Raw genomic sequence first — 24022 nt, forward strand, 5'->3', positions numbered from 1 at the left:
TTTCAACCATGCATGCAAGGCTGACCCCTTTCAGCATCCCAACTCTGTAAGTGTTTTTCCTTCTCTCTGGGGACGGGCAGGCATCATCCAAAGGCTCAGTCTTGGCGTCTCGTTGGATGTGTGACCTTGGGCAAGTCATTGCTCTCTCTGGCCTGCGGAGTTATTAGCACAAATGAACTAACTCACACATCCCTCCCAGGCCTAAAGATTAGAGGGAGCAGCCTCCAGTTTCTTTATTAGTGTTTTCTCCTTTTTCAAATCATAAAAGTCCTGGCTGTGGATAACTCCGGCACCCCAGGAAGTGGAGTTGATCACTAAGGCAGCCTTCCCTTCCTCCCCAGATACCGCAGTGGGACCCGGGGCTACATGAAGGCGGTGGTGTTGGATCTCCTGCGAAGATATTTACTGGTTGAGCACCATTTCCAACAAGGCAAGAGTCGCCACTGCAGGCATTGGTGACAAGCCCACGGGGGCAGGAGGGGCCCCGAGCCTTACCCCACGTGGCCTTTTGTCTCCCTGCAGCCCACTACGACAAGTGTGTGATAAACCTCAGGGAGCAGCTGAAACCAGACATGTCCCAGGTGTTGGACTGCATCTTCTCCCATGCACAGGTGGCCAAGAAGAACCAGCTGGTGATCATGTTGATCGTAAGCAAGAAAAGTCGCCCTTTACCCAGAGTGGGAGTAGCTCAGGGCTCCACCGACTTTTTCTGGAAAGGGCCAGAGAGTAAACATATTAGATTTAGCCCAGCATATGGTCTCTGTCCTGACCTCTCAATGCTGCTGTGGCACAGTGTAAGCAAATGGGCATGGCTGTGTCCCAATAAAACTTTGCTTATAAAACTAGGCAGTAGGTAGGATTTGTTGACCCCTGGGGAAGATCATGACTAACCCACAAAGCACCTACTGTGTGCCAGGCACTCCTGACATGCTTTACAAATACTAACTTGTTTAATTCCCACAGCAGCCCTAGGAGGTCGGTACCGTTCTCATCCTCCTTTGACAGAGCACAGAGAGGTGAAATCACTTTCCCAAGGGTACCCAGCTTATAAGTGCAGAGCTGGGATTTGAACCCACAGCGTGGCTCCGGAGTCATGAGCTATGATTAGTCAAGGGATATTGGATTCCGAGTCTTCTGGTAGGGCTTTCATTTTGCCTTCTTGGTGAAGCATGGAATGTTTTTGTTCTTATTTCTCCTCCTACCGGGTAATAATTAGCAATCCTTTATAGCTAAAGATTTTTTTCCTTGACATGACTTGGAAAATGCAGGATCAGCAGATAGTAGCAGAGACTTGGGCTTGGCTTATAGCAGGAAGGGGTCGGCAGATTTTTTTTCTGTAAGGGGCCAGAGAGTAAATATTTCAGGCTTTGGCCATGCAGCCTATGTTGAAACTACTCAGCCCTGCCACTGTAGCGTGAAAGTGGCCATAGACAATATGTGAATAAATGAGTGTGGCTGTGTGCCAATAAAACTTTATTTACAAAACTGGGCAGTGGGCCAGATTTGGGCCTGGGCTTATAGGGCAGTTAACACCCTAACAAGATGGATTCATAAATATTGATATTTTTGTAAAGAATCATTTAAAAATCTCCTAGTGAAGCATGAGATTCTCTTAATCCTGGCTGTACTTGAGAGCCACCTGGGGTGGCGGTGGGGGAGCTTTTAAAAAATACAGATGCCCAGGCCCCACCCTTGGTCCATTAACTCAGGGTTTCTGTGGGTGGGGCCCAGGCATTAGTACTTTCTGAAAGCTTCTCCAATGGGAAGTTTAAACGGGGACTGTATATTAGATAATAATATTGGTTTAGTGTTCAATTTTTGGGGTGTTTTAACACTTCTACAGTTAGCTGGGGAAAGATCTTTTTTCTCAAGGAGGTACATTCTGAAGTAGTAGGAAGGATCATGGTGTCTGCAACTGAAAGAGAGAAAGAGAAAAGAGTGAGAGAGTGTGTTTGTAGGTACAGACATGCATGTATGCTTACTAGAAAAGCAGATGTGAAAGTTTAGCGATTGCTGAATCTGGATAATTTGCGATGTACTGACCTCCTGTAGTTTTGAAGTTCTTCAAAATTAAATTTGGGGGACTTCCCTGGTGGCGCAGGGTTTAAGAATCCTCCTGCCAATGCAGGGGACACAGGTTCATTCCCTGGTCCAGGAAGATCCCAACATGCCACGGAGCAACTAAGCCCATGCGCCACAACTACTGAAGCCTGCGAGCCACGACTACTGAGCCCGCATGCCATAACTACTGAAGCCTGCGCGCCTAGAGCCCGTGCTCCACGACAAGAGAAGCCACCGCAGTGAGAAGCCCGCGCACCGCAACAAAGAGTAGCCCCCACTCGCTGCAACTAGAGAAGGCCCGCACGGGGCAACGAAGACCCAATGCAGCCAAAAATAAATAAAATTTAAAAAAAAAAATTAAATTTGGGAGGAAGGCTCCCCAAGTGATTGCAACATGCAGCCAGGCTTGGGAACTTATGACCGAGGACATATGTAGTCTTGGGGGGGAATTTCATTGCTGAAATAATATAACCCTTTTCTCAAAGTACCTCCTTTGGATGGAGTCTTTTTAAGTGTGAGCGTCTGTAAAACAAAGGATGCCTATAATTTATTACAGTCCACTCACCATTTGTTCATAGGCCAGGGCTTGGGTCTGTGGGTTATTCTGCTGTTTGCTCTTCTTTGTGTACATAATAACTCTCTTTTGGGCGCGAAGTTCTTAAAAATAATGTTCACCAGAGGATGGCCTGGGGAAGAGGATGGCCTGGTGGAATGGCCCCCAGATCAGAGAACTAGGGCACTGCCAGGGGCTTCTTGGTGAGGAGGCTAAAAATGTTGTAGCAGGTGAGGTTTGGGGGTTATATGTGAGATTCATTATTCTTCTGGCTCTCTTGTTTCCATTTGCTAGAAAATGGTGAGTTCTTTGCATTTGACGGTATTTGATGCTTTAGAGATTTTGAGCAAAGACCTGTTAATTGAGTGATTACTTGGAAATGAAATTTTTTTGAGTCTTTACAGGGAACCTCATTTCTGAATGTCAATTCAGTGGTCATAGGACTTTGCTAGTGACAAAATAAAAAAACCAAAACATGATGCTGTGAACTAAAATATACGCCATGGGACCACTTCACAAAAGTTAACAAGAAAGAGAGAGAGTGTGGTGGCCAGATTTAAAAATTTTTCATATAGAACTTGTCTTGAGTCTTTCCTCTCTTATTTATTTTTTATTTCTATCTTTGGCCATGCCACACGGCTTGCAGGATCTTTCCCAACCAGGGATTGAACCCAGGCCACGGCAGTGAAAGCCCAGAATCCTAACCACTAGGCCACAGGGAACTCCTGAGTCTTTCCTCTCTTAGAAAACCACTAGCCTGGTTGTTGGACAGCGCCTGTGTTCTGTGCTGTCCTTGGAGCCACAGGCTGGTGGAATGATGGAGACTAATGCCACCGCCACTTGATAAAGCAAATCAGAATTTGGGAGGGAGAGAAAGTTTAGAATAATTTCCCACGAGATTTCTTCACCACTGACATGCTATGTGTTTGTGTACAAGTGTGAAATATTAATATGTTAAAAAAATTTTTTTTCTGATTGTGAAAACAGTGTGGGCTCATTCTAATTAGGAAAATGCAGAAGCAGATGCGGAAAAGAATGACCCCTGGCCCCACCATCTGGTGGCCACTTGGAGAACAGCCTGGTGCAAGGAAGGGGGGTGTGATGCGCAGGCATTCAGATTCCCAGCATTCGTTGTTCTGCCTTTGTGGGTATTGAGGGAGTATAAGCTCTGAGCCGTTACCAAGCCCTTCTTGCATTTAGGGCGTAAGAGGAGTTGCAGAGACCAGTCGCATGCGGCCCTGGTCTCCAGCAGAAAGGTCCCTTGTTCAGAAGCAGAGAGGAGGGATGCACATAGGAACCCTCATCCCTCCCTCTTCTGCAAGTTCCACCTCTAGATCTTCTCTCTTGCAGGAAGCCTCCCTTGACCTCTCCAGGCCCTAGATGCTCCCCTCACACCAGGGCTCCTGGAGGGTAGCTTACACACCCTCACCAAAGCCTCCCATGTGGCCCTTACTCTTTGTTCATACCTGCCTCTATTTCCCCTCATCCCTCTTCTCTGAAACTGAGCTCCATAAGTCAGGCAACAATGTTTAGAGGAAAGAGGGAGAGGCCATAGGGACAGGAGAGCCCTGGGTTCAAATCTGGCTCTGCCTTGCATGTGCTTGGTAGCTTTGGGGCAAGGCACGTTGCCTCTCCGAGCCTCAGTTTCCTCATCTGTAAAATGGGAATCATATAGTAACTTGTCAGTGGGTTGGGGGCATTTGAGGAAATGAGTGGAAAGGGTCTAGCTGCTTGCCTGGCCATAGTAAGTACCTGATAAGTGCTGGCCATTAATAGTGATGCAGGCAGAGACTTTGTTGTCTTTTTCTTCATGCCAGGAATTTAGGGCATGTTTTGGGGTGGATGAATGGGAGAGTGAATGAATAGGGAGGTCCTTGGTGGAGAGTGGCTAAGGGTATGTGTATCACGCTGTGCAGGTTTGCGGGGGCAGCCACACCCCCACCCCCCTGGCCAAGGGTGAGTGCTGGCCTGTTTCCTTCTGGTAGAACAGAGAGCCATTTGGATTTTGTTTCTCTCCCCCAAAGGACGAGCTCTGTGGCCCAGACCCTTCCCTGTCAGATGAGCTGACCTCCATCCTCAGCGAGCTCACTCAGCTGAGCAAAAGCAAGCACTGCAAGGTGGCCCTCAGAGCCAGGCAGGTAGGGTCGCCAGCCGTGGTCCCCACTGTGCATGAGGTCATAGGGTGCCGTCCTTCCCCACTCGCGGCCCCCACCGTGCGTGTCCCCTCTGCTGCAGGACCCGCCCCTTGGCTCCTCCCCATGAGGATGGCTCACCCAGCCCCTCTGTCCCCTCCCCCTGCAGGTCCTGATTGCCTCCCACCTCCCCTCCTATGAGCTGAGGCACAACCAGGTGGAGTCCATTTTCCTGTCTGCCATTGACATGTATGGCCACCAGTTCTGCCCGGAAAACCTCAAGGTGAGGCCATCTCCATCCATCCACTTGGCACAGAGCACACACCGTGACCCAGGTGGGGCCTGGGGGTGGGCAAGTGGGCTCCCCCTTCCCTCAATGGGCTGGAACTCGGGTGCAGGGCACAGTTGCCAACTCCAGTGGTTTAGTCCAGTGTGGCCAGGGCTGCCCAGGGGAGGCTCTGGGAGAGGTTGAGTCCTGCAGGATGGACAGAGCCTCAGGCAGCAAGACTCTCCCAGGAGGTGTGATGTTAAAAATTCATGTGTGATGGAACTTATAGGAAGCTGGGAGCACTCACATGGTTGGGTCATGGCTTCATCTTCCCAGGGCTCCCCCACCCCCTAAATCTGCCTCATTCACAGGCTTCCAGGCACCCCCTCCACATCTGGAGCTGGGGGCCCTGGGAGCAGTCACCCCAGAGCTGCCTCCATGTTCGGATCTCGTGGGCCTGGGAAATGGGCAACGTTTCGTGATAACAACACGACCAGCCTCCTTCCCTGCCCCCATCCCTCCTGCTTACCTGACTGCTGGTTAGAACTTGTTAACATTCCCGTTTCCTTCTTTTTCCCCTTTCCATTTCCTGTAGAAATTAATACTCTCAGAAACGACCATATTTGACGTCCTGCCCACTTTCTTCTATCATGCTAACAAAGTCGTCTGCATGGCATCCTTGGAGGTAAGTAGGAGAGAGGCCCCCCTAACAGCACCAGTACTGACCATGCCGGTCCTAACATCCACTGCCCGCCTGCCACACGCCTGACCCTGGGCCACGTTCCTGGCAAACGTGATCTTATCATTCTCTCTACAAGGTAGGTCCTGTTACTTACACCTGTCTCACGGAGAAGGGAACGGAGGCTCAGAGAGGTGAAGCAACTTGCTCAACGTCACACAGCTAGGAAGTAGCAAAACCAGGATTCACATTAGGTCTGTCTTAGTCCAGAGTCCTTGCTGGTAACCCCTGCTATCTTGTGTGCCATTCCAGCCTCCTCCGGACCAGGCACAGTTAAATATGAACCCCCAAGGGCCAAGTCTGAGGCACTTCATCCAAACTTTCCGACTCACCTGCCTTAGATGCCTTTGAAAGACTTTTCCACTTGGAACTATGAGAGCCGGAAGGAGCCTAGGTGACAGCTTAAGGTGACCTCCCTGTGTGTCAGGCAGAGATGAACATGAGCAGTGGCGAAACCTGGATTAGAGCCAGGTTGTCTGTTCCCACTCTGGTCGTCCTGAATTCAGGGGCTGAGAGGTGTTCGGTTAATTTCAGGACATCACGACGTTTCATCTGCTCTTTCAGAATCCTTTCAAGGAGTTATGAGATGATGGGTGTTTTCAACTTGACTGTCTTCCCCTGGTGATTTCTCCTCATTTCTTTACCCTCTGAACTGGGAGTCTCAGTCCCCTGTGGTCCCCACTCTTCTGCCATCTTTTAGACCCCATAGGTCACCCATCCTGACGCCAGAAGGTTGACTGGGTCTCCATGGAGACCATTTTGGGCTTGTAAGCATGTTACAGCCACTGTCTCTGGGCCTGCAGTTTTTACCCCTCCCCTGGTTTCAACTCCAAGAACCCCTCCAGGTCCCACTCTTTGTTCGCAGCAGTGAGACCTAATACAACTCTTAAGTAGCTACCAAGTGTTTTCCCCCTGTCTTCAATTTTCACCAGTAATTATTGAGACCTACTGTATTCCACTTGCTGGGGATACATTAGAGAATAACCATAGTCTCTGCCTTAGTGGAGCTTCTCTGGCTGGGGAGAGACACACACTCAGTATTTCTTTAATTATACATGTGATAGGGCCACAAAGGGAAAATGCAGGCCGTGATGAGAATTGCACAGCAGTACTTAACTTTACCAGGAGGTTCGACTCAGGTTTTGATGAGAAAGTGACATGAAAGCGTCTGAAGAGCAAGTAGGAATTGGCGGGAGGGAGAAGCAGAGAGATTCCAGTCGGCGGCGTATGCAGAGGTCCAAGCTGTGTGACCTCTGGCAAGTTGCTTTCCTTCTCTGGACTCTTAGATTCTTGCACTTTAGATAGGGATAGTAATGCTGACCTCACAGGATGAGTCAGCATCAGATGTGAGTATTGATCACCATTGTCACCCATCATCCAAACACCTGTCCTATTTAGGGGGTCCTAAGTCTAGGGATCCTAAGTCAGATAGAAAGCAGCAGCCCACCTTCCCCACTTAATAAAGTGCTGAATCCCATTTATTTCTGTTAGTGATTTTTCTAGGATGCTTTCTTTACACATTCCATCACTTTGTTGGGCACTTTTATTGAATAGAATCCAACCTTTTCTTCATGACTCGAGATGAGCATTGTAAACATAAGGTTTTCACTTGGCCTCTTGAGTTGTGTAGAGTTTTGTCCCTGCTTAAAATGTGTCTGGTGCTCCCAGACCACGCCCAGGGTCACTGATTCTCTAGGAAGACTCCCAGGACTCAGCATATAGATGTGCTCACAGTTGTGATTTATTACAGCAAAAGGATACAAAGCACAGTCAGCAGAGGGCAAGGGCTCATGGGGTGAAGGCCAGAGGACACCACACGCAAGCTTCCAGTGGTCCTCCAGGCACTTTTAATTCCTTGACAAACAAATTATGGCAACACATGTAAAAGTTGTCTACCACAGAAGCTCATTAGAGACTTAGCACCCACAGTTTTATTGGGGGCTGGTCACATAGGCACTCTCTGCCTGACACATACCAAAATTCTAAACTCCCAGGAAGAAAACACATGTTCAACATAAATCATACTGTTTGCATAGTTTAGGCAACATCAACCGTTCTTATCTGGGAATGGTGGGAATCCTCCCTAAATCTGAGTTCTTAGGTGCTAGCAAAAGGCCAGCCTTGCAAGCAGGCCTTTCAAAGGATAGCAATTAGGCCTGCTGTGTTAACTTTTGCTGCACAGTCCCTGGCTTCCCTATTCAATTAAAAAAATTCCCAATGCTTAGACTCTAGAACTGTGTGGTCCAATATGGCAGCCACTGGCCATGCATGGCTTTTGAGCACTTGCAGTGTGGCCAGTCTGATTGAGCTGTGCTTGAAGTGTAAGATACACACTGGCTTCCAGAGACTCAGTATGGAGAAAGAATTTAAAATATCTTAATTTTTTTTAATTGATTACATGTTGAAATGATAATGTTTTAGGTATTGGGGATGACATGAAATATATTATTAAAATTATATTTAACCTGTTGCCTTTTTTTAAGTATCAACTGGAAAATCTGAAATTGATTTAAAATTGCCTACGTGGCCTGTGTTATATTTCTGTTGGACAGTGTTACTCTAGAGCAGGAGTCAGCAAACTATAGTCCGTGGGCCACATCTGGCCCACTGCCTGGTTTTGTAAATAAAGTTTTATTGGAACACAGCCACGCCCACTCATTTACGTATTGTCAGTGGCACGAACGTGTGCCCCCTGTAGTGGAAGCATGGAGTCTTGACCACTGGACCACCAGGGAAGTCCCTACAACAGCAGAATTGAGTAGTTGTGATAAAAATATATTCCACAAAAGCTTGAAATATTTACTATCTGGTCCTTTGCAGAGAAAGTAGCATCCTGAAGAGTGAGCAAATATGCTGTTAGCTACCACTTTAGGGATCATATTTCAAGATCGTTTCTGGGACCCTTCAGCCTGAGTTTTCTCAGGTGTTGAGGGCACTCCGTCAGCTGTGCTTCTGTTTCGTTAGGTTTATGTGCGGAGGGGCTACATCGCCTATGAGTTAACCAGCCTGCAGCACCGGCAGCTCCCGGACAGCACCTGCGTGGTGGAATTCCAGTTCATGCTGCCCTCCTCCCACCCAAACCGGTACAGAGTGGTACCCACCTGGGGGGCCAGCTTGTGCTTCTTTTCTCCCTGACCACTGTAGCCGTGTTTCTGGAGGGACCCAGCAAGGATGTCTGGGAACTGCTGGGAAGACGTCAGGCTCACCACTTCCCCACCCTGGCGTCTCCCCCCATCTTTGTTCTCTCGTCTGTAAAATGGAGATAACCCAGTGCTAACCTCCGGTAGCCACTGCCCACCTGTGGGATATCGAAGTTAAAATGCATTAAAATTAAATTAAAAATTCAGTTCCTTGGTCGTCATACCAGCTGCATTTAAAGTGTGCACTAGCCACAAGCTCACATGTGGCTTGTGGCTGCCATGTTGGACGTTGTGATGTTCTAGAACATTCCGTCACTGCAGAATGTTCTAGAACATTCCGGTACTGCAGAAAGTTCTATTGGACAGAGTTGTCCAAGACCATGATGAAAAGTAAATGAAATAAGGCAAAGACAGCATTTAAGACTGTGCCTGGCATGCAGAAAGTTGATGAATATTAAGGGTCCCTTTGAAGATCATGACCGATACTGTTATTACTGTCCGATGGCATGACGTGGGTCAGGCCCTATGCTGAGTGCTTCCACACTCTATTTCATTCAGACTTATTCCCCCCCCACCAAAAAAAAAATTGTGACATTTGCCCAATTGAGAGAAAAGGAGACTGACTCTTCGGGGGCCTGGAATCATTTTGGGGGTCTGTGGGAGGGGTGGTGTAGGAACTTTTGAACTTGTCCGCACCTGAGGAGGAATTCTTTCCCTTTGGATTTCATTGTCACAGCAGTTCAACCCCGTTAGGAAAGGGGGGCCGCCCTCTGAAGGCCGGGGGTCACTCACACCTTGTTTCTTGGAAGAACCTACACGGGTGTCCAGGTTATTGGTTGTGACCCTCAGTATAGACACAGGGTGTTATTATCAGCCAGGGAGACGTTGAGGACCCTAGAGGGCTTCCCTGACTGTCTCAGGCCCTTGCCATTGCTGTCGGCTGGGAGGGCCAGGAGCTTACTTGGGACCTGTGGCCTCAACTGCCAACACAGCTCTGCTCTTGCAGGCCTCTGGGAAGGTCGAGGGGTGAGGTCTCACTGCCCAGCAGGGCCTGGCTGGACCCTCCACACCTGTGTCTGTAGAGCCAGGCACATTGTGAATTGGGTCGTGAGGCCAGAGGGGAGGTCAGGCGAGAGGCCAGCAGGACTTAGGTCCAGGCCCAAGGGGCGCTGAGCATGGCCAGAGCGGGGGAACTCAAGAACACAGCCATGCCTGAGGGGCTGTTGTCCTAGTTCCAGAAAAGTAGCTGGTGTCCAGAAGGAAAGCTCAGCATAAACCACACTGTACAAACAACGTGGGCACAGTGAGCTTCCCACATCATTTAGGGAATGGGGGCAACCCCGAGTTCCTGGACGCCAGCCAAGGGCCAGCCTTGCAAGTAGGTCTCTTGTTCAGGAGAGCAACCTCAGGCCTGCTCTGTTGACTCTTTTCTGCCCCCATCTGATGAGCAGCCCCTCCTTTGCTTGATTCCAGGGCCCCATCCTAACTACCCGGGGGCCCATTTGGATTTGCCCCTGGTGTGCAGACAGTCCTGGGGGCAGTGGCCACCTAAACTCCAGTGGGCTGCTGGCCTGGGGGTCAGTTTTGGTTTCTGGCCCTGTCTGTAGGGCGGGTTTGATGGAGGGGAGGGGTTAGGGGAGCAGAGGCCTGGAATGTCTTTCAGAACCAAGGCTGGCCCTTCACCAGCCGCTGGGGGCTGGGGCTCTCCAGGAGAAATCGGCGCTGGGTGCATTCTTACTCTGTGGCTGAGTCACTACTATGGATTTATCAGGCGACCATGTTGGAACTGGACTTGCATGCATGCACGTACCATTCAGTCATTATTCATTCATGTGTGGAGCTCTTGCTCTATACCAGGTCCTGAGGAATCAGATGAGACTCCCCAACCCCTGTCGCTCTACCCCGTCCCTTCCACCCTGATTCTAAGCCCCCCTCTTTCAGAAGGCTCTAATGTGGCGCTGGCTCACCGAAGCTTCCAGGGCAGGAACAGCTCTTGGGGCTAGATCCACGGATGGCTGCCTCACCCCCCACTTCCCACCCCTCTGCAGGATGGCCGTACCCATCAGCATCACCAACCCGGAACTGCTGAGGCACAGCAAGGAGCTCTTCATGGACAGTGGCTTCTCCCCCAAGTCCCAGCGGATGGGGGCCATGGTTGCCTTCCAGAGATTCGAGGATTTCACCAGGTACCCAGTGTGGCTCAGTCTCCCCAGAACACCCCATGCACAGGGGTTGAGTGAGCTTCCCCTGACCCCCACCCATTCATTGCACACACAGGTGGGGGTGGCCCAGACACATGGCACAAGGAGCTAATAATTACAGAATAATAATATCATCAAAAGTGTGGACTTTTGTGTCAGCACCTCCTGCTTTTGAATTCTGGCTCTGCACTGCTTTCTGACTATAAGACTCTGAACAAATGATTTCTCTCTGTACCTTCGTTTTCTCATCTGTATAATGGGCATAAGAGAAGGGCTTACTTCGTAGGGTCACAAGGAAAATTAAATGAGATAATACATATAAAATATTGTATTTAAACTATAGTTAATATGTAAATAGCATGCTCAAAAATGTCATCATCGTTGCCCTTTTTTCAACTTGGTCCTGTATATTATGCATCATGCTTGGATTATCTTATATGTTCACAACAGCCTTGGGAGGTGTAGTGGTTACTTTTGTTATCCTCAGTTGACTCGGAGGGGTGAGATGAGGTTGCAAGGGTCTACCAGCCAGTAAAAGGGGGACCCCAGCCATGGCCCCAAAACTGTTGGGAATCATTTCTTTTATTCACCATCTCAAATCACATAGGTTCATTCTTCCCTTTTGGGAAGAACCCCATCGATGGTGCCTTGGACCTATCAGGAACCACAGAAATTCTGCACAGATTCGGATGTGCTTGCAGAGTGGTGGTTGGGAAAGAGTGAGGGTCGGGCCTGACCTATCACCTTGTGGGGCAGCGGCCCCTCAGCCCTCCCTCTCTGCCCCGTGCCCCCAGGAACTTTGATGAGGTCATTTCCTGCTTTGCCAACGTGCCCAAGGACATCCCTCTCTTCAGCAAGGCCCGTACTTCCCTGTACTCCGAGGATGACAGCAAGGTGAGTGTCTGAGCAGGGAGCAAGCCGAGGAGGGGGCGGGCTGGGGCCCTGGGCCCTTCTACTGCCTACCCTTGGTTTTCTCTCCCAGAGCCTCCGAGAAGAGCCGATCCACATCCTGAACGTGGCCATCCAGTGTGCAGACTACCCGGAGGATGAGCAGCTGGTGCCCATTTTCCGGACATTCGTTCAGTCCAAGGTACGCTGGGCAGCCTCTGCTTCTGGGTCCCTGGAGAAGGAGGAGGGGCTGTCTTGGTGAGGCGTCCATGTGCCCAAGTCACTTACATAAACAACCATGTATGCATATAACTGTGGGTTGGTTTTATAAACATGTGGTGGCCATTGCCGGCATGGATTCTTACCCAGCAGTAGGGACAGCTGTTACATATGCTTAATGACCCCAGCTGCAAACAGATGTGGAGCAGCTTGGCAAGTGTAGGTAGTAGAACTATGGGGCAGGTGCTGTGTGACCTCCAGCAGGTTACTTTATCTCTCTGATCCTTAAGTTTTCCCATCTGTAAGATGGGATACTTAAGCTCATAAATTAATCAAATCTGCCAGGCACACTATAGCTGTTAGCTCTTTACCCTCCTGACTTGGTCTCAACTTTAAGAACACTTGGAAATTTTTGGCTGTTGCTTTTTAGTGTATTTATCTGTATATGTGTTGTATCCCCCATGTTATTCTGGTGGGAGGGACACCTCTTACCTCCTCTGACTTGGCGTCCCTCAGAGGACCTGGCCTGGTGCTTCCTAGGCAGGAGGTGTTGGGTGAATAACGCACGGATGATGCCATGAAAGCTTAGGGACATTATTGTTAGTGATGTACTTAGCCTTATGTGATTGATTAATCAACAGTGTAATGATGTACATTGTAGAAAATTTTTAAGGGGCAGACAGATCTGAAAAGCTTGCCCCACCATCCAGGGCAGTGACTGTGAGAATCCTGGTATATTTCCCTCTAGCCTGTTTCTTAACATAGCTGATGTCCTTACTGGACTTTGAGCTTGGCATCCATGGCTTAGATAAGGCAACGTTTGAGCTGTTGGCAGTTTGCCTGCCCCCTAACCAAATCAGACGATGCTCAAGATACTTGGTGGTTCTTCCCCGAGGGGGCAGTGAAGGGGTGTCAGAATCACCTGGGAACAGCCGTGCTATGGGGGGCAACGTGGCTGTGTGTGGGAAGGAGACAGTTCTCTACATATCGACCCAGGAGGATGTGCATGAGCTAGAAAAGATTAAACGTATGTGTCTCTGTACAAATAAGTGTTTATATACAGCATACCAAAGAGAGGAAAGTTAGCAGAATATACACCTACCAGGGGAGTGGGAGACATTTTAATGTTACATATTTCTATATTATTTAAAAATTTTTGCACTAAGCAGATACATACGTGCACATTTGCAGACACATACACACACCTGTACGTTCAAGCACACCTTTAATTGAGAACAGTAATCAGGCTCCCAGTAGAATCCTCTTCATTTTCCAATTTATCCTGTTTTCTTTGCAACCTGCATTCTGTTAAGTGTTTTTTTGATTATGTCTCCTTGCCTCTTTCTGAAATGGGCTAAGACTATTCATTTCTCCTAATAATTTTCCTTATCACATGGAGAAATTTAAAAATATCCTTATTTTCTGGTCTTCTGGGTTTTTTTCCTTTCCCCAGAGAACTATACATAATAGTATTTATTTCATTTAGGGAACAACTAAAAACAGTTTAGTACTTTTCTTGGGTAATTTCTGACTGAAGTCGAATGTACACAGAAGTGCACAAATCATTAATGTACAGCCTGATGAATTTTCACAGGGAATTCCCAAGTGTGACCAACATTCAGATCAAGAAATGAATGTTCTGGCCCCTTCTTGAGCCTCTTCCCATCACTACATCTCCCCCGCCAGAGATAACCAACCAGTATCCTGACTTCTAATAGTAGAGATTAGTTTTGTCTATTTTAGAGTTTTGTATAAACTAAAGCATATGGTTTGTACTTTTTGTGTCAGGCTTTTTTATTCAGCTTGTCATCTTTTTTTTAAAAAAAATACAGCAGTGCCCCATCCCACCAATTTCATTAAAGAGTTCATGAAATGTTAAGATATATATATATGTAATATATATGTATATATATATATATATATATATATATATATAAATAGCTTTACTGAATATAATTCACTTAGCACACCATTCCCCCATTTAAAGTGTACAATTCAGTGCTTATTAGTACAGTAATCCCCTTTTCTGCAGTTTTGTTTTCTGCAATCTCACTTTCCCACAGTCCACCGCAGTCTGAAAATATTAAATGGAAAATTCCAGAAATTTTTAAGTTTAAGCAGTTTGTAAGTTTTAAGTTGTGTGCCATTCTGCGTAGTGTGATGAAATTTCATGCCGTCCTGCTCTGTCCTGCCCGGATGTGAATCATCCCTCTGTCCAAGCATAGCCGCCCGTTAGTCACTTAGTAGTCAGCTCGGTTATCCCATCAGCTGTCATGGTATTGCAGTACTCATGTTAAGTCACCCTTATTTTACTTAATTATGCCCCCAAAGCACAAGTGATGCTGGCAACTCGGACAGGCCGAAGAGAAGCTGTCAAGTGCTCCCTTTAAGTGAAAAGGTGAAAATTCTTGACTTAATAAGGAAGGAAAAAAAAATGTATGCTGAGTTGCTAAGATCTATGGTGAAACCAAGTCTTCTATCCATGAAACTGTGAAGGAGGAAAAAAGAAACGCGTGCTAGTTTTGCTGTCACACCCTAAATTGCAGACATTACGGCCACAGTGAGTGATAAGTACCTAGTTAAGACGGAAAAGGCATTAAATTTGTACAGGAAAATATCTTGAGAGCCCACATTCACATAACTTTTATTACAGCATATGGCTATAATTGTTCTGTTTTGTTATAATTATTGTTAATCTCTTACTGTGCCTAATCTATAAATTAAACTTTATCATAAGTATGTATATATAGGAAAAAACATAGTATGTATAGGGTTTGGTACTATCCGTGGTTCCAGGCATCCACTGGGGATTTCGGAACGTATTGCTCATGGATAAGGAGGGACTACTATGTATTCATAGAGTTGTGTAGCCATCATTATGATCATTATGTTTTAGAACATTTTCACCACTTCCACCAAAATACCCATTAGCAGTCACCCCATTTTCCCTCAACCCAAAACCCTTTCCCCTGCCCTAGGCAACCACTAATCTACTTTCTGTCTCTATGGATTGGCCTATTCTGGGTATTTCCTATAAATGGGATAAATGGAATTTCATACACTATGAGGTCTTTGGGGACTGGCCTCTTTGACTCGGCATGCTTTCAAGATTGATCCGGGTGGTAAAATATATCATTCCTTTTTGTGGCCAAATATGATCCCACGGTGTTTTTGGTTTTTAATACAGAAAAACATCCTTGTGGAGTATGGACTCCGAAGAATTACATTCCTGATTGCCCAAGAGGTCAGTCTGATTCTCAACACATCTGAGGTTTTCGCATTCTTCAAGACTTGGTGCCATTTATTTGATGCTTACTCTGTAGATTGGGGTGGAAAAAATCAGTCCCTAGAGAAGAGATGGCTTTCCAAATGATTCATTCTAGAAGTGGACTGGGTTAGGGTTAAAAATCACAAAACAGGTCTATAAATATTTAAATGAGCCTTGCTTGATTTGTCTTTCATATGGATTTCTTTTTGCAGAAAGAATTTCCCAAGTTTTTCACATTCAGAGCAAGAGACGAGGTATGGTGAAGAGCAATGAACTGGTTCTCGCGTCCCTGGGATATTTGATATTCAGCAAGAATATAGTCCTTAGTCCTTGTGGTATCCCCATATTCTAGAACATGCAACTTTTGTGTAGATTCCAGCCTTCCTCTGGGCTGGTATTTCCAGTGAGAGCCCCGTGTTGCTGTGTGGAGCTCAGACCTCACGTTTCCCGCCCTTTCAGCCTTCACTACAGGTTTCTGTCTCACCTGGGTACTTTTTGTACTTACTGGTGTAGCTCTGTAAGACGGTTCTCCCAACCTCTTTTTCTTTTTTTTTTTAAATATCTTTATTGGAGTATAATTGTTTACAGTGTTGTGTTAGTTTCTGCTGTACAACAAAGTGAATCAGTTATATGTATACATATATCCCCATATGCCCTCCCTCTTGAGGCTCCCTCCCACCGTCCCTATCCCACCCCTTTAGGTGGTCACAGAGCATTGAGCTGATCTCCCTGTGCTATGCGGCTGCTTCCCACTAGCTATCTATTTTACATTTGGTGGTGTATATACGTCAGTGCTACTCTCTCACTTCGTCCCAGCTTCCCCTTCCCCCTCCCCATGTCCTCAAGTCCATTCTCTATGTCTGCATCTTTATTCCTGCCCTGCCACTATGTTCATCAGTACCGTTTTTTTAGATTCCATATATATGCGTTAGCATATGGTATTTGTTTTTCTCTTTCTGACTGACTTCACTCTGTATGACAGACTCTAGGTCCATCCACCTCACTACAGATAACTCAGTTTCGTTCCTTTTTATGGCTGAGTAATATTCCATTGTATATATGTGCCACACCTTCTTTATCCATTCATCTGTTGATGGACATTTGGCCAACCTCTTTTTCTTATGTTCTTCCAGAACAGTGGTTGGCAAACTATGGCTTGCAGGCCAGCCCCCTGTTTTTATAACCAAAGTTTGATTGGGACAGAGGCCACACCCATTAATCACTTACCGTCTTCTGTGGCTTTCTCGCTCCAGCGGCTGAATCGAGTACAGTTGGCCCTCCGTGTTCACGGATTCCACATTCATGGATTCACCCAACCATGGATGGAATCTCCGCAGTTGGTTGTGTCCGCGGATGCGGAACCCGCGGATTCGGAAGGTGGACTGTGGTTGGGACTGACTGTATACTCCGTCAGTCCTCTGGCCTTTTAAGAAAAAGTTTGCTCATCCTTATTCTAGAACAGGTAGGCTTGTTCCCAGCACAGATCCAGTCTCCACTAAACAGTATTTTAATTTATCCGAAGCCTTACTTTCCTAGTTAAGACGCATCCTTTCTTTAGCTTCTTCATTTTCTCTTCAGTCTCCAGCACCATCAGTCGCTTCCTTCTGGGAACCAATTTCCACAAGGAAACTAGGGCTTAGTGACTTCTTGAGAAATACTCTGTGTGGTGGCAGATAGAGAACAACCTGGTGGTGCCAGCAGGTGCTGGGGACTAGCTAGGCTCCCCTGGGGCCAAGAGGCTTATGCCAGCACACGATTCCATGCTCGTGGCTCTCCTCTGGACCATCGCAAAATCCCAAATCTCTTGAGCTCACAGTTAGAGAATATCATGAATGCTTCATTCCTGAGTGCTAAACCCGCAAACACCAGGGATCTGCAGGACAGGGCGTGGATCAAGCAGGCACGCAGCCCCAGTGTCCAACTCCACCTGTGTCTGTGTGTCCATCTGTTTTCTCTCTCTGGCCGGCCCACAGTTTGCAGAAGATCGCATTTACCGTCACTTGGAGCCGGCCCTGGCCTTCCAGCTGGAGCTCAGCCGGTTGCGTAACTTTGACATAACTGCCATGCCCTGCGCCAACCACAAGATGCACCTGTACCTGGGCGCTGCCAAAGTGAAAGAGGGCACAGAGGTCACGGACCACAGGTTCTTCATCCGCGCCATCATCAGGCATTCGGACCTGATCACCAAGGTAGGATGTCACGGGGTGTTTCTTTCTCCCCCTGAACTTGTCACTCACGTGCTGGCCTTGCCTTCATTGAGTTCCTGCTCTGGGTCAGGCCCTGGGCTGCCCTCTGGGGATGTCAGGGTGCACAGGGCACACACAGCCCTGCCCTTGTGACTGACACTCCAGTCTGGGGACAGAGTGGGGGGTGGATAATGAAGTGGTCTGTTTTCATGGGCTGGCATGTGGATTCTTTCTTCTGTCACGGAGATCTCTCTGCATGAGGAGAGAAGTGGGAGGATAGAAAAGAAAGATCCTGGTTTGTTAAGGGGATTTTTTTTGTACTTGCTCACTGCGTGAGTGGTCATGTCCCATTGTTTCTTGCCTTCAGAAAAGTAATTCATGATTGTATTGTGAAGATTGCAAAAAATACTGAAAATATTTTTAAAAATCAAGGAAAAGGACCAGAATCCTGCCACTCAGGGGTCAGCCCTGTTGGTGACCCTTTCTAGGCCTAATTCCATATATGTATTGGGATTGGGTTATAGGTGTAATGTTACAGATAGGAGCTCAGGCTGGACAAATCATTTAAAGACTTTTTTTTTTTTTTTTTTTCACTGTAGACCTCTTTCCATGTTAATGAAGATGATTTCCTTCATGCAATTCCCTTGCATGGATGTACATCTTGTGTGTGTAATGTTTTTTAACAAATCCCCTAGTGATGGATGTTAAGCTAATCTCAGTATTTTGCTGCCTCTGTCACCTAGATATTTTAATAACTTTTATGATTATCCAGGTATGGTAAGGCCAACAGATCAGGAGACAGTTGTGATCGAAAAGATGGTTTATTTGTTATCACAGATTCCAAGAGGAGGGGACATGCTGAGCTATGGGGGCCACATGGGGAAGCACCAGGGCTGCTCAGGAGGCAGAGGGAGGGGGGATACATGGACAGGAGCCTTTATTGTGGATTCCGCAGGAAGGAATGGGTGAGGCAGGGTGAGCAGGCTTGGGATTGGCTAGCTTGAGTAATTTCAGCAGGCTGTGAGCATAGGGACTGTCTCTATTTGTCTGATACCTGGCCCTGGGGTGATTAGGGCCAGTGGATAGTGGCCTGGAGGGTGAGAGCCTGACAAGGAGGTAGTTGGGGTGTGAGGTCTGGATTGGTTGGTTTGCCTGAAAAGCATGCTCATGGGTGAGTTGTTTACAGGCTCTAGGAATCGGCTAACCCTGGGAGGGGCAGTCCCTCCAGGGTCAGCAAGGCCCAACTGTCAAAGCATCAGAATACAGAAAATAAAAGAGGTGCTGAATACACGAGACAGCCTGGGACATCCCTTTACCTCTGGAGGCAGGGCTCTGCTGTCTTACCTGGCATGCCTTTTGGAGGAGGGGGATGTTCTCCTTTCCCTTCGACTCTCTGGGCCCTGCACCCCTGGCCTAGCGGCTGCCCCTCCCCCCCTTCGACAGGAAGCCTCCTTCGAGTACCTGCAGAACGAAGGCGAGCGGCTGCTCCTGGAGGCCATGGACGAGCTGGAGGTGGCGTTCAACAACACCAGCGTGCGCACCGACTGCAACCACATCTTCCTCAACTTCGTGCCCACCGTCATCATGGACCCCTTTAAGGTGTCACCTCTGGGGGTGGGGCTCTCACCAGGCTCTAGGTTCACCTTCACTGGGACCTTCCTGCTCCAGGGTGTCATCTCCTGGTGCTCGAGACCTGAGTTCCAGGGTGCATATGTGCATGTCTGAGCCTCGCTTGCTGCAGGTGGAGAACAAACCTTCCATCGATTAATTCTAGAGCCGTTTCTCAGCCACCACCCCTAGGACCGTCCCTAAGGATGTTCCCCCTCCGTGGGCACGCTTCACGTTTCGGAAGACACAGATGCCCAACATGTCTTTTGCAAAACAAAATTTTGTCCTCTCCCTAGTTCCAGGCTCTGTTGGGGGCTGCATGTGGGTGGGGGAAGGGAGGTGAGAACCTGAGGTCTGTGGCTCAGCCGTTCTCCATTGGCTGGTTCTTCACGAGCAGGCAGAGTTTGTGGTGGTGATTCTGGATGAAGAACGTTCTAGTCCATCAGCTTGGCATGTGTAGGGTGCAGAGGCCCATGCTGATTGCCCAACTCCACCAGTTCACATGGTTCCTAGAAGAGAAAATGCATAGGCTTGGGATGCATGATGGAGAGAAAGACAGGGTAACATAGGGGCGCTAGCTCTTACCAGCCTCAGTTTCCTCATCTGTCAGTGGGGGACAAAAATGCCAGCCTCTCTGAGTAATTATGGGGACAGAGTGAGATAATGAGCTTAAATGCTTAGCAGGATACCTTTGATTATTATCAGCTTATAGTTAATGGATACATGCTACGTATTGCTCTGCTATATACGTGCAGTGCATTTTGCATTCAGTATATCTCATCTTTCTGTTATAATCAGAGCTAGAACTATTATGAGTGTGCGCAGAATGGGTCCTGAAATTGAATTGCTGTGGTTTGCGGCAGATTGAGGAGTCAGTGCGGTCCATGGTGATGCGCTACGGCAGCCGGTTGTGGAAACTCCGCGTGCTCCAGGCTGAGGTCAAGATCAACATCCGCCAGACCACCACCGACCACGCCGTTCCCATCCGCCTGTTCATCACCAACGAGTCAGGCTATTACCTGGACATCAGCCTCTACAAAGAAGTGACCGACCCCAGATCTGGAAACGTAAGGCTGGGCTGGGTCACAGAAGTCAAGTCAAAGTGGAGGCAGGCTGCCCGGAGAGCAAGACGTAGATTAAAATGGCACTTGGAAGCTTTGCTGTGTCAGATTGGGGCTGCTCCTCTGAGTTTTATGATAAACGTGTTAGCTTCCGAATCCCAGTTGTTCATTCCTCTGGGAAGGAGAATGAATCCGAAGTTTAATCCAGTCTAGAACCATGTTTGGGGTAAGATGTGGAGTATTATGGACGATTATAACACAGTTCCCAAGTTAGTTCAGTTAGGGAAATGGTATTTTCCCCAACTGTGTTTTGGAATAGACTTTTGTAAAATGAATCAAGTTTCCTATTGACTACTGTATATACAGGTAGTAGATTACATGTATATATATAATCGTTTTATTTTGAAACACTTAAAGACTCTCAAAAAGTTGCAAAAATAGCACAGAGGAGAAAATTTAGTACAGAGAATACTCATGTACCCTTCACCCAACTTTCCCCAATGATAGCATCTTTTTTAACCGGAGACCTTGTCAAGACAGGAAGTTGACACTGGTCCAGTCTATTAACTCAGATGCAGACCTTATTTGGCTTTCACCAATTTTTACATACACTCTGCTTTGTTTGCAGTGTGTGTGTGTGTGTGTGTGTGTGTGTGTGTGTTAGTAGTATGATAATTACGGTTTTGGAGCTGTGTCTCCACATCTGTTTCCCACAGTGGCAGAGAAGAGAAGATTATTCTCCTGGGCACTCACTTTGTTATGTGATACATGCTATGCTTCCCCTCATTGCATTTTTTATTGAAATATAGTTGATTTACAATGTTGTGTTAATTTCTGCTGTACAGCAGAGTGATTCAGTTATACATATATATGTACACATTATTTTTTTAATATTCTATTTCATTATGGTTTATCACAGAATACTGAATATAGTTCCCCGTGCTATACACTAGGACCTTGTTGTTTATCCATTCTATATATAATAGCTTGCATCTACTAACCCCAAACTCCCAGTCCATCCCTCTCCCACACACCCTCCCCCTTCACAACCACCAGTCTATTCTCTATGTCTGTGGGTCTGTTTCTGTTTCATAAAAGTTCCTTTGTGTCATATGTTAGATTCCACATATAAGTGATATCATATGGTATTTGTCTTTCTCTTTCTGACTTCCTTCGCTTAGCATGATAATCTCTGGGTCCATCCATGTTGCTGCAAATGGCATTATTTCATTCTTTGTTCTGGCTGAGTAGTATTCCCTCATTGCATTTTCACTGAGGACTGGGAAGAAATAAATTGGGCAGGAGTGTGGTTCTCTGAGACTTGCCCTCCTCACTCTCTGTTTTTCTTTCTTTCTGGTCCAGATCATGTTTCACTCCTTCGGCAACAAACAAGGGCCCCAGCACGGGATGCTGATCAATACTCCCTACGTCACCAAGGATCTGCTTCAGGCTAAGCGATTCCAGGCCCAGTCCCTGGGTACCACCTATGTGTATGACTTCCCGGAAATGTTCAGGCAGGCAAGTCCTGAGGCTGAGACTCAGCACTGCCCAGGGTCCCCTTAGAGACTCTACTGGCAGCCACATCCCCCCATCCTTAGTTACTCTTTTTTTTTTTTTTTTGGCCACACTGTGCAGCTTGTGGGATCTTAGTTCCCTGATGAGGGATTGAACCTTGGCCCACGGCAGTGAAAGCACCAAGTTTCAACCACTGGGCCACCAGGGAATTCCCCTTAGTTACTCTTCTGAAGACCCCACTCTAAAGAACACAGTATTCGTGAAGGAAAAGAAACTAATATTGAGAATGACTTCATAGTATATTTTTCTAAAACAAACCTAATTTCATCCCAGTGATAAAAAGGAATATAATATAGAAACTTTGGAAAGTAAAGGAGAGTGGAAAGAAGGAAAAAGTGACGCCTTGTTCCACGTACTAAAGACGAATTGCTTACCATTTCCTTCTGGTCTTTTTAGTGCTTATATTAAGTGCTGGCTACATGCCAGGAACCATTCTAAGGGTAGATAGACCAGGAGGAAGAGGATGGGGTCACTGCCTTTGAGGACTTTTTGGTCTACTTAAAAAAAATAATGTTTTATGTTTTTATGATTATTAAATATACACTGGATGCAGAAAAATAGGAATAAGCAAATAAAATTTCACTCATAGGTAATCACTTGTCTACCATTGAGGACTGCAATAACATTTTAGTGTATTTCCTTCAAGTATGCTTTCTATGCCTTTATTTTTTTTACGTAGAAGGGCCTTTCAAGGAGACTGAGCACACTGGCATTGGTGATGTGGGTGCCTGTGTACATCTTCTCCATTGCCTTGTGAATGACGTTCATGAAACTGAGGTCGTGGACTTCTACTGTCCGCAGGAAAGCATCAGTGTACTTTAGGCATAGGAGATACAGGATAGTAGGAAAAGCTGCCGTTTAGGGTCAGTAAGGCCTGGGCCTGAGTTCCAAATCTGTCCTTTGCTTCCTGTGTGTCCCTGGGCAAGTTCCTTCACCTCTCTGGGCCTCACTTTCCTCCTCTGTAAAATGAGGCTAATAATATTACCTACTTCGCCAGGTTGTGGTAAGAAATATATATAAAGTATTCAGTAGATGCTTAATAAATGGAAACTTTTATAATTAAGAATGTCATTGTCTGTATCCTTTTGCCTCAGAAGTCACAGGCCATAAGAATAAGAAACAGGCAAATCAGCAATAAATCCATCCACTTTCTTTTAGATAAAGAAACAGAGTATGGTGGACAACCCATAGATTTGAAAACAGATGAAAATTTCTAAGAAAAATATATCTTATCAAAACTGACTCAAGAAGAAGTAGAAAATATAGATTATAAGCATTAATGAAATTGAATTAATAGTTCAAAAACATCCGTCTACTAAAATTGGGCCCAGACAGGGACTTCCCTGGTGGCACAGTGGTTAAGAATCCGCCTGCCAATGCAGGGGGCACGGGTTCGAGTCCTGGTCCGGGAAGATCCCACATGCCGCGGAGCAACTAAGCCCGTGCACCACAACTACTGAGCCTGGGCTCCAGAGCCCGCAAGCCACAACTACTGAAGCCCGCGTGCCTAGAGCCCATGCTCCGCAGTGAGAGAAGCCACAACAATGAGAAGCCTGTGCACAGCAACAAAGAGTAGCCCCCGCTCGCTGCAACTAGAGAAAGCCCACGCGCAATGAAGACCCAACGCAGCCATAAATAAATAAATAAATAATTTGAGAAAAAAGCATTAATGAAATTGAATTCATAGGTCAAAAACACCCATCTACTAAAATTGGTCCTAGACAGTTTTACAACAATTGTTGTCAAACCTTCAAGGGACAGATAATTCCCTTTGTATACAAACTGTTTAGAGAATAGAAAAAACAAAAGGAATGCTTCTTAACTCATTTTATCAGGTTATTATTACTTTAATATTAATCCAATATAAGAACATTAGGAGAAAGGAAATTTATTATCTCATTTATGACCATGGACACAAAAATCATAATTAAAATATTAGCAAATGAAATCCAGTAATGATTTTTTTTAAAAAATTTAGACTAAATAGTATTTATCTTGTGACAGCTTGTATGGTATTAGGAAGTCTGTAGTTTACCATGTTAATAGATTAAGAAAGAACTTAAGTTTCTCAATAGGTGCAAAAAATGTGTTTGAAAAGATAGTATCTATTTATAATAAAAGCT

General features: G+C 46.6%; 1 protein-coding gene across 2 annotated transcripts in view; it reads left to right on the forward strand.

Annotated features, from left to right (window-relative positions):
* The window catches only part of ACACB (acetyl-CoA carboxylase beta), a 105648-nt gene that overhangs the window by 60474 nt on the left and 21152 nt on the right, over nucleotides 1–24022 (forward strand). For both annotated transcript variants that reach the window (XM_082417365.1, XM_082417366.1), the window contains 15 exons: nucleotides 342–430; nucleotides 523–647; nucleotides 4639–4752; nucleotides 4916–5029; nucleotides 5610–5699; nucleotides 8718–8836; nucleotides 10942–11079; nucleotides 11889–11988; nucleotides 12077–12184; nucleotides 15389–15445; nucleotides 15682–15723; nucleotides 17443–17658; nucleotides 19099–19254; nucleotides 20127–20330; nucleotides 21687–21842. In XM_082417365.1, coding sequence (XP_082273491.1) covers nucleotides 342–430; nucleotides 523–647; nucleotides 4639–4752; nucleotides 4916–5029; nucleotides 5610–5699; nucleotides 8718–8836; nucleotides 10942–11079; nucleotides 11889–11988; nucleotides 12077–12184; nucleotides 15389–15445; nucleotides 15682–15723; nucleotides 17443–17658; nucleotides 19099–19254; nucleotides 20127–20330; nucleotides 21687–21842 — 1828 coding nt within the window. The remainder of the gene's footprint in view (nucleotides 1–341; nucleotides 431–522; nucleotides 648–4638; nucleotides 4753–4915; nucleotides 5030–5609; nucleotides 5700–8717; nucleotides 8837–10941; nucleotides 11080–11888; nucleotides 11989–12076; nucleotides 12185–15388; nucleotides 15446–15681; nucleotides 15724–17442; nucleotides 17659–19098; nucleotides 19255–20126; nucleotides 20331–21686; nucleotides 21843–24022) is intronic.

This window comes from Balaenoptera physalus (assembly GCF_965194825.1).
Source record: "Balaenoptera physalus genome assembly, chromosome: 12".
NCBI lineage: Eukaryota > Metazoa > Chordata > Mammalia > Artiodactyla > Balaenopteridae > Balaenoptera > Balaenoptera physalus.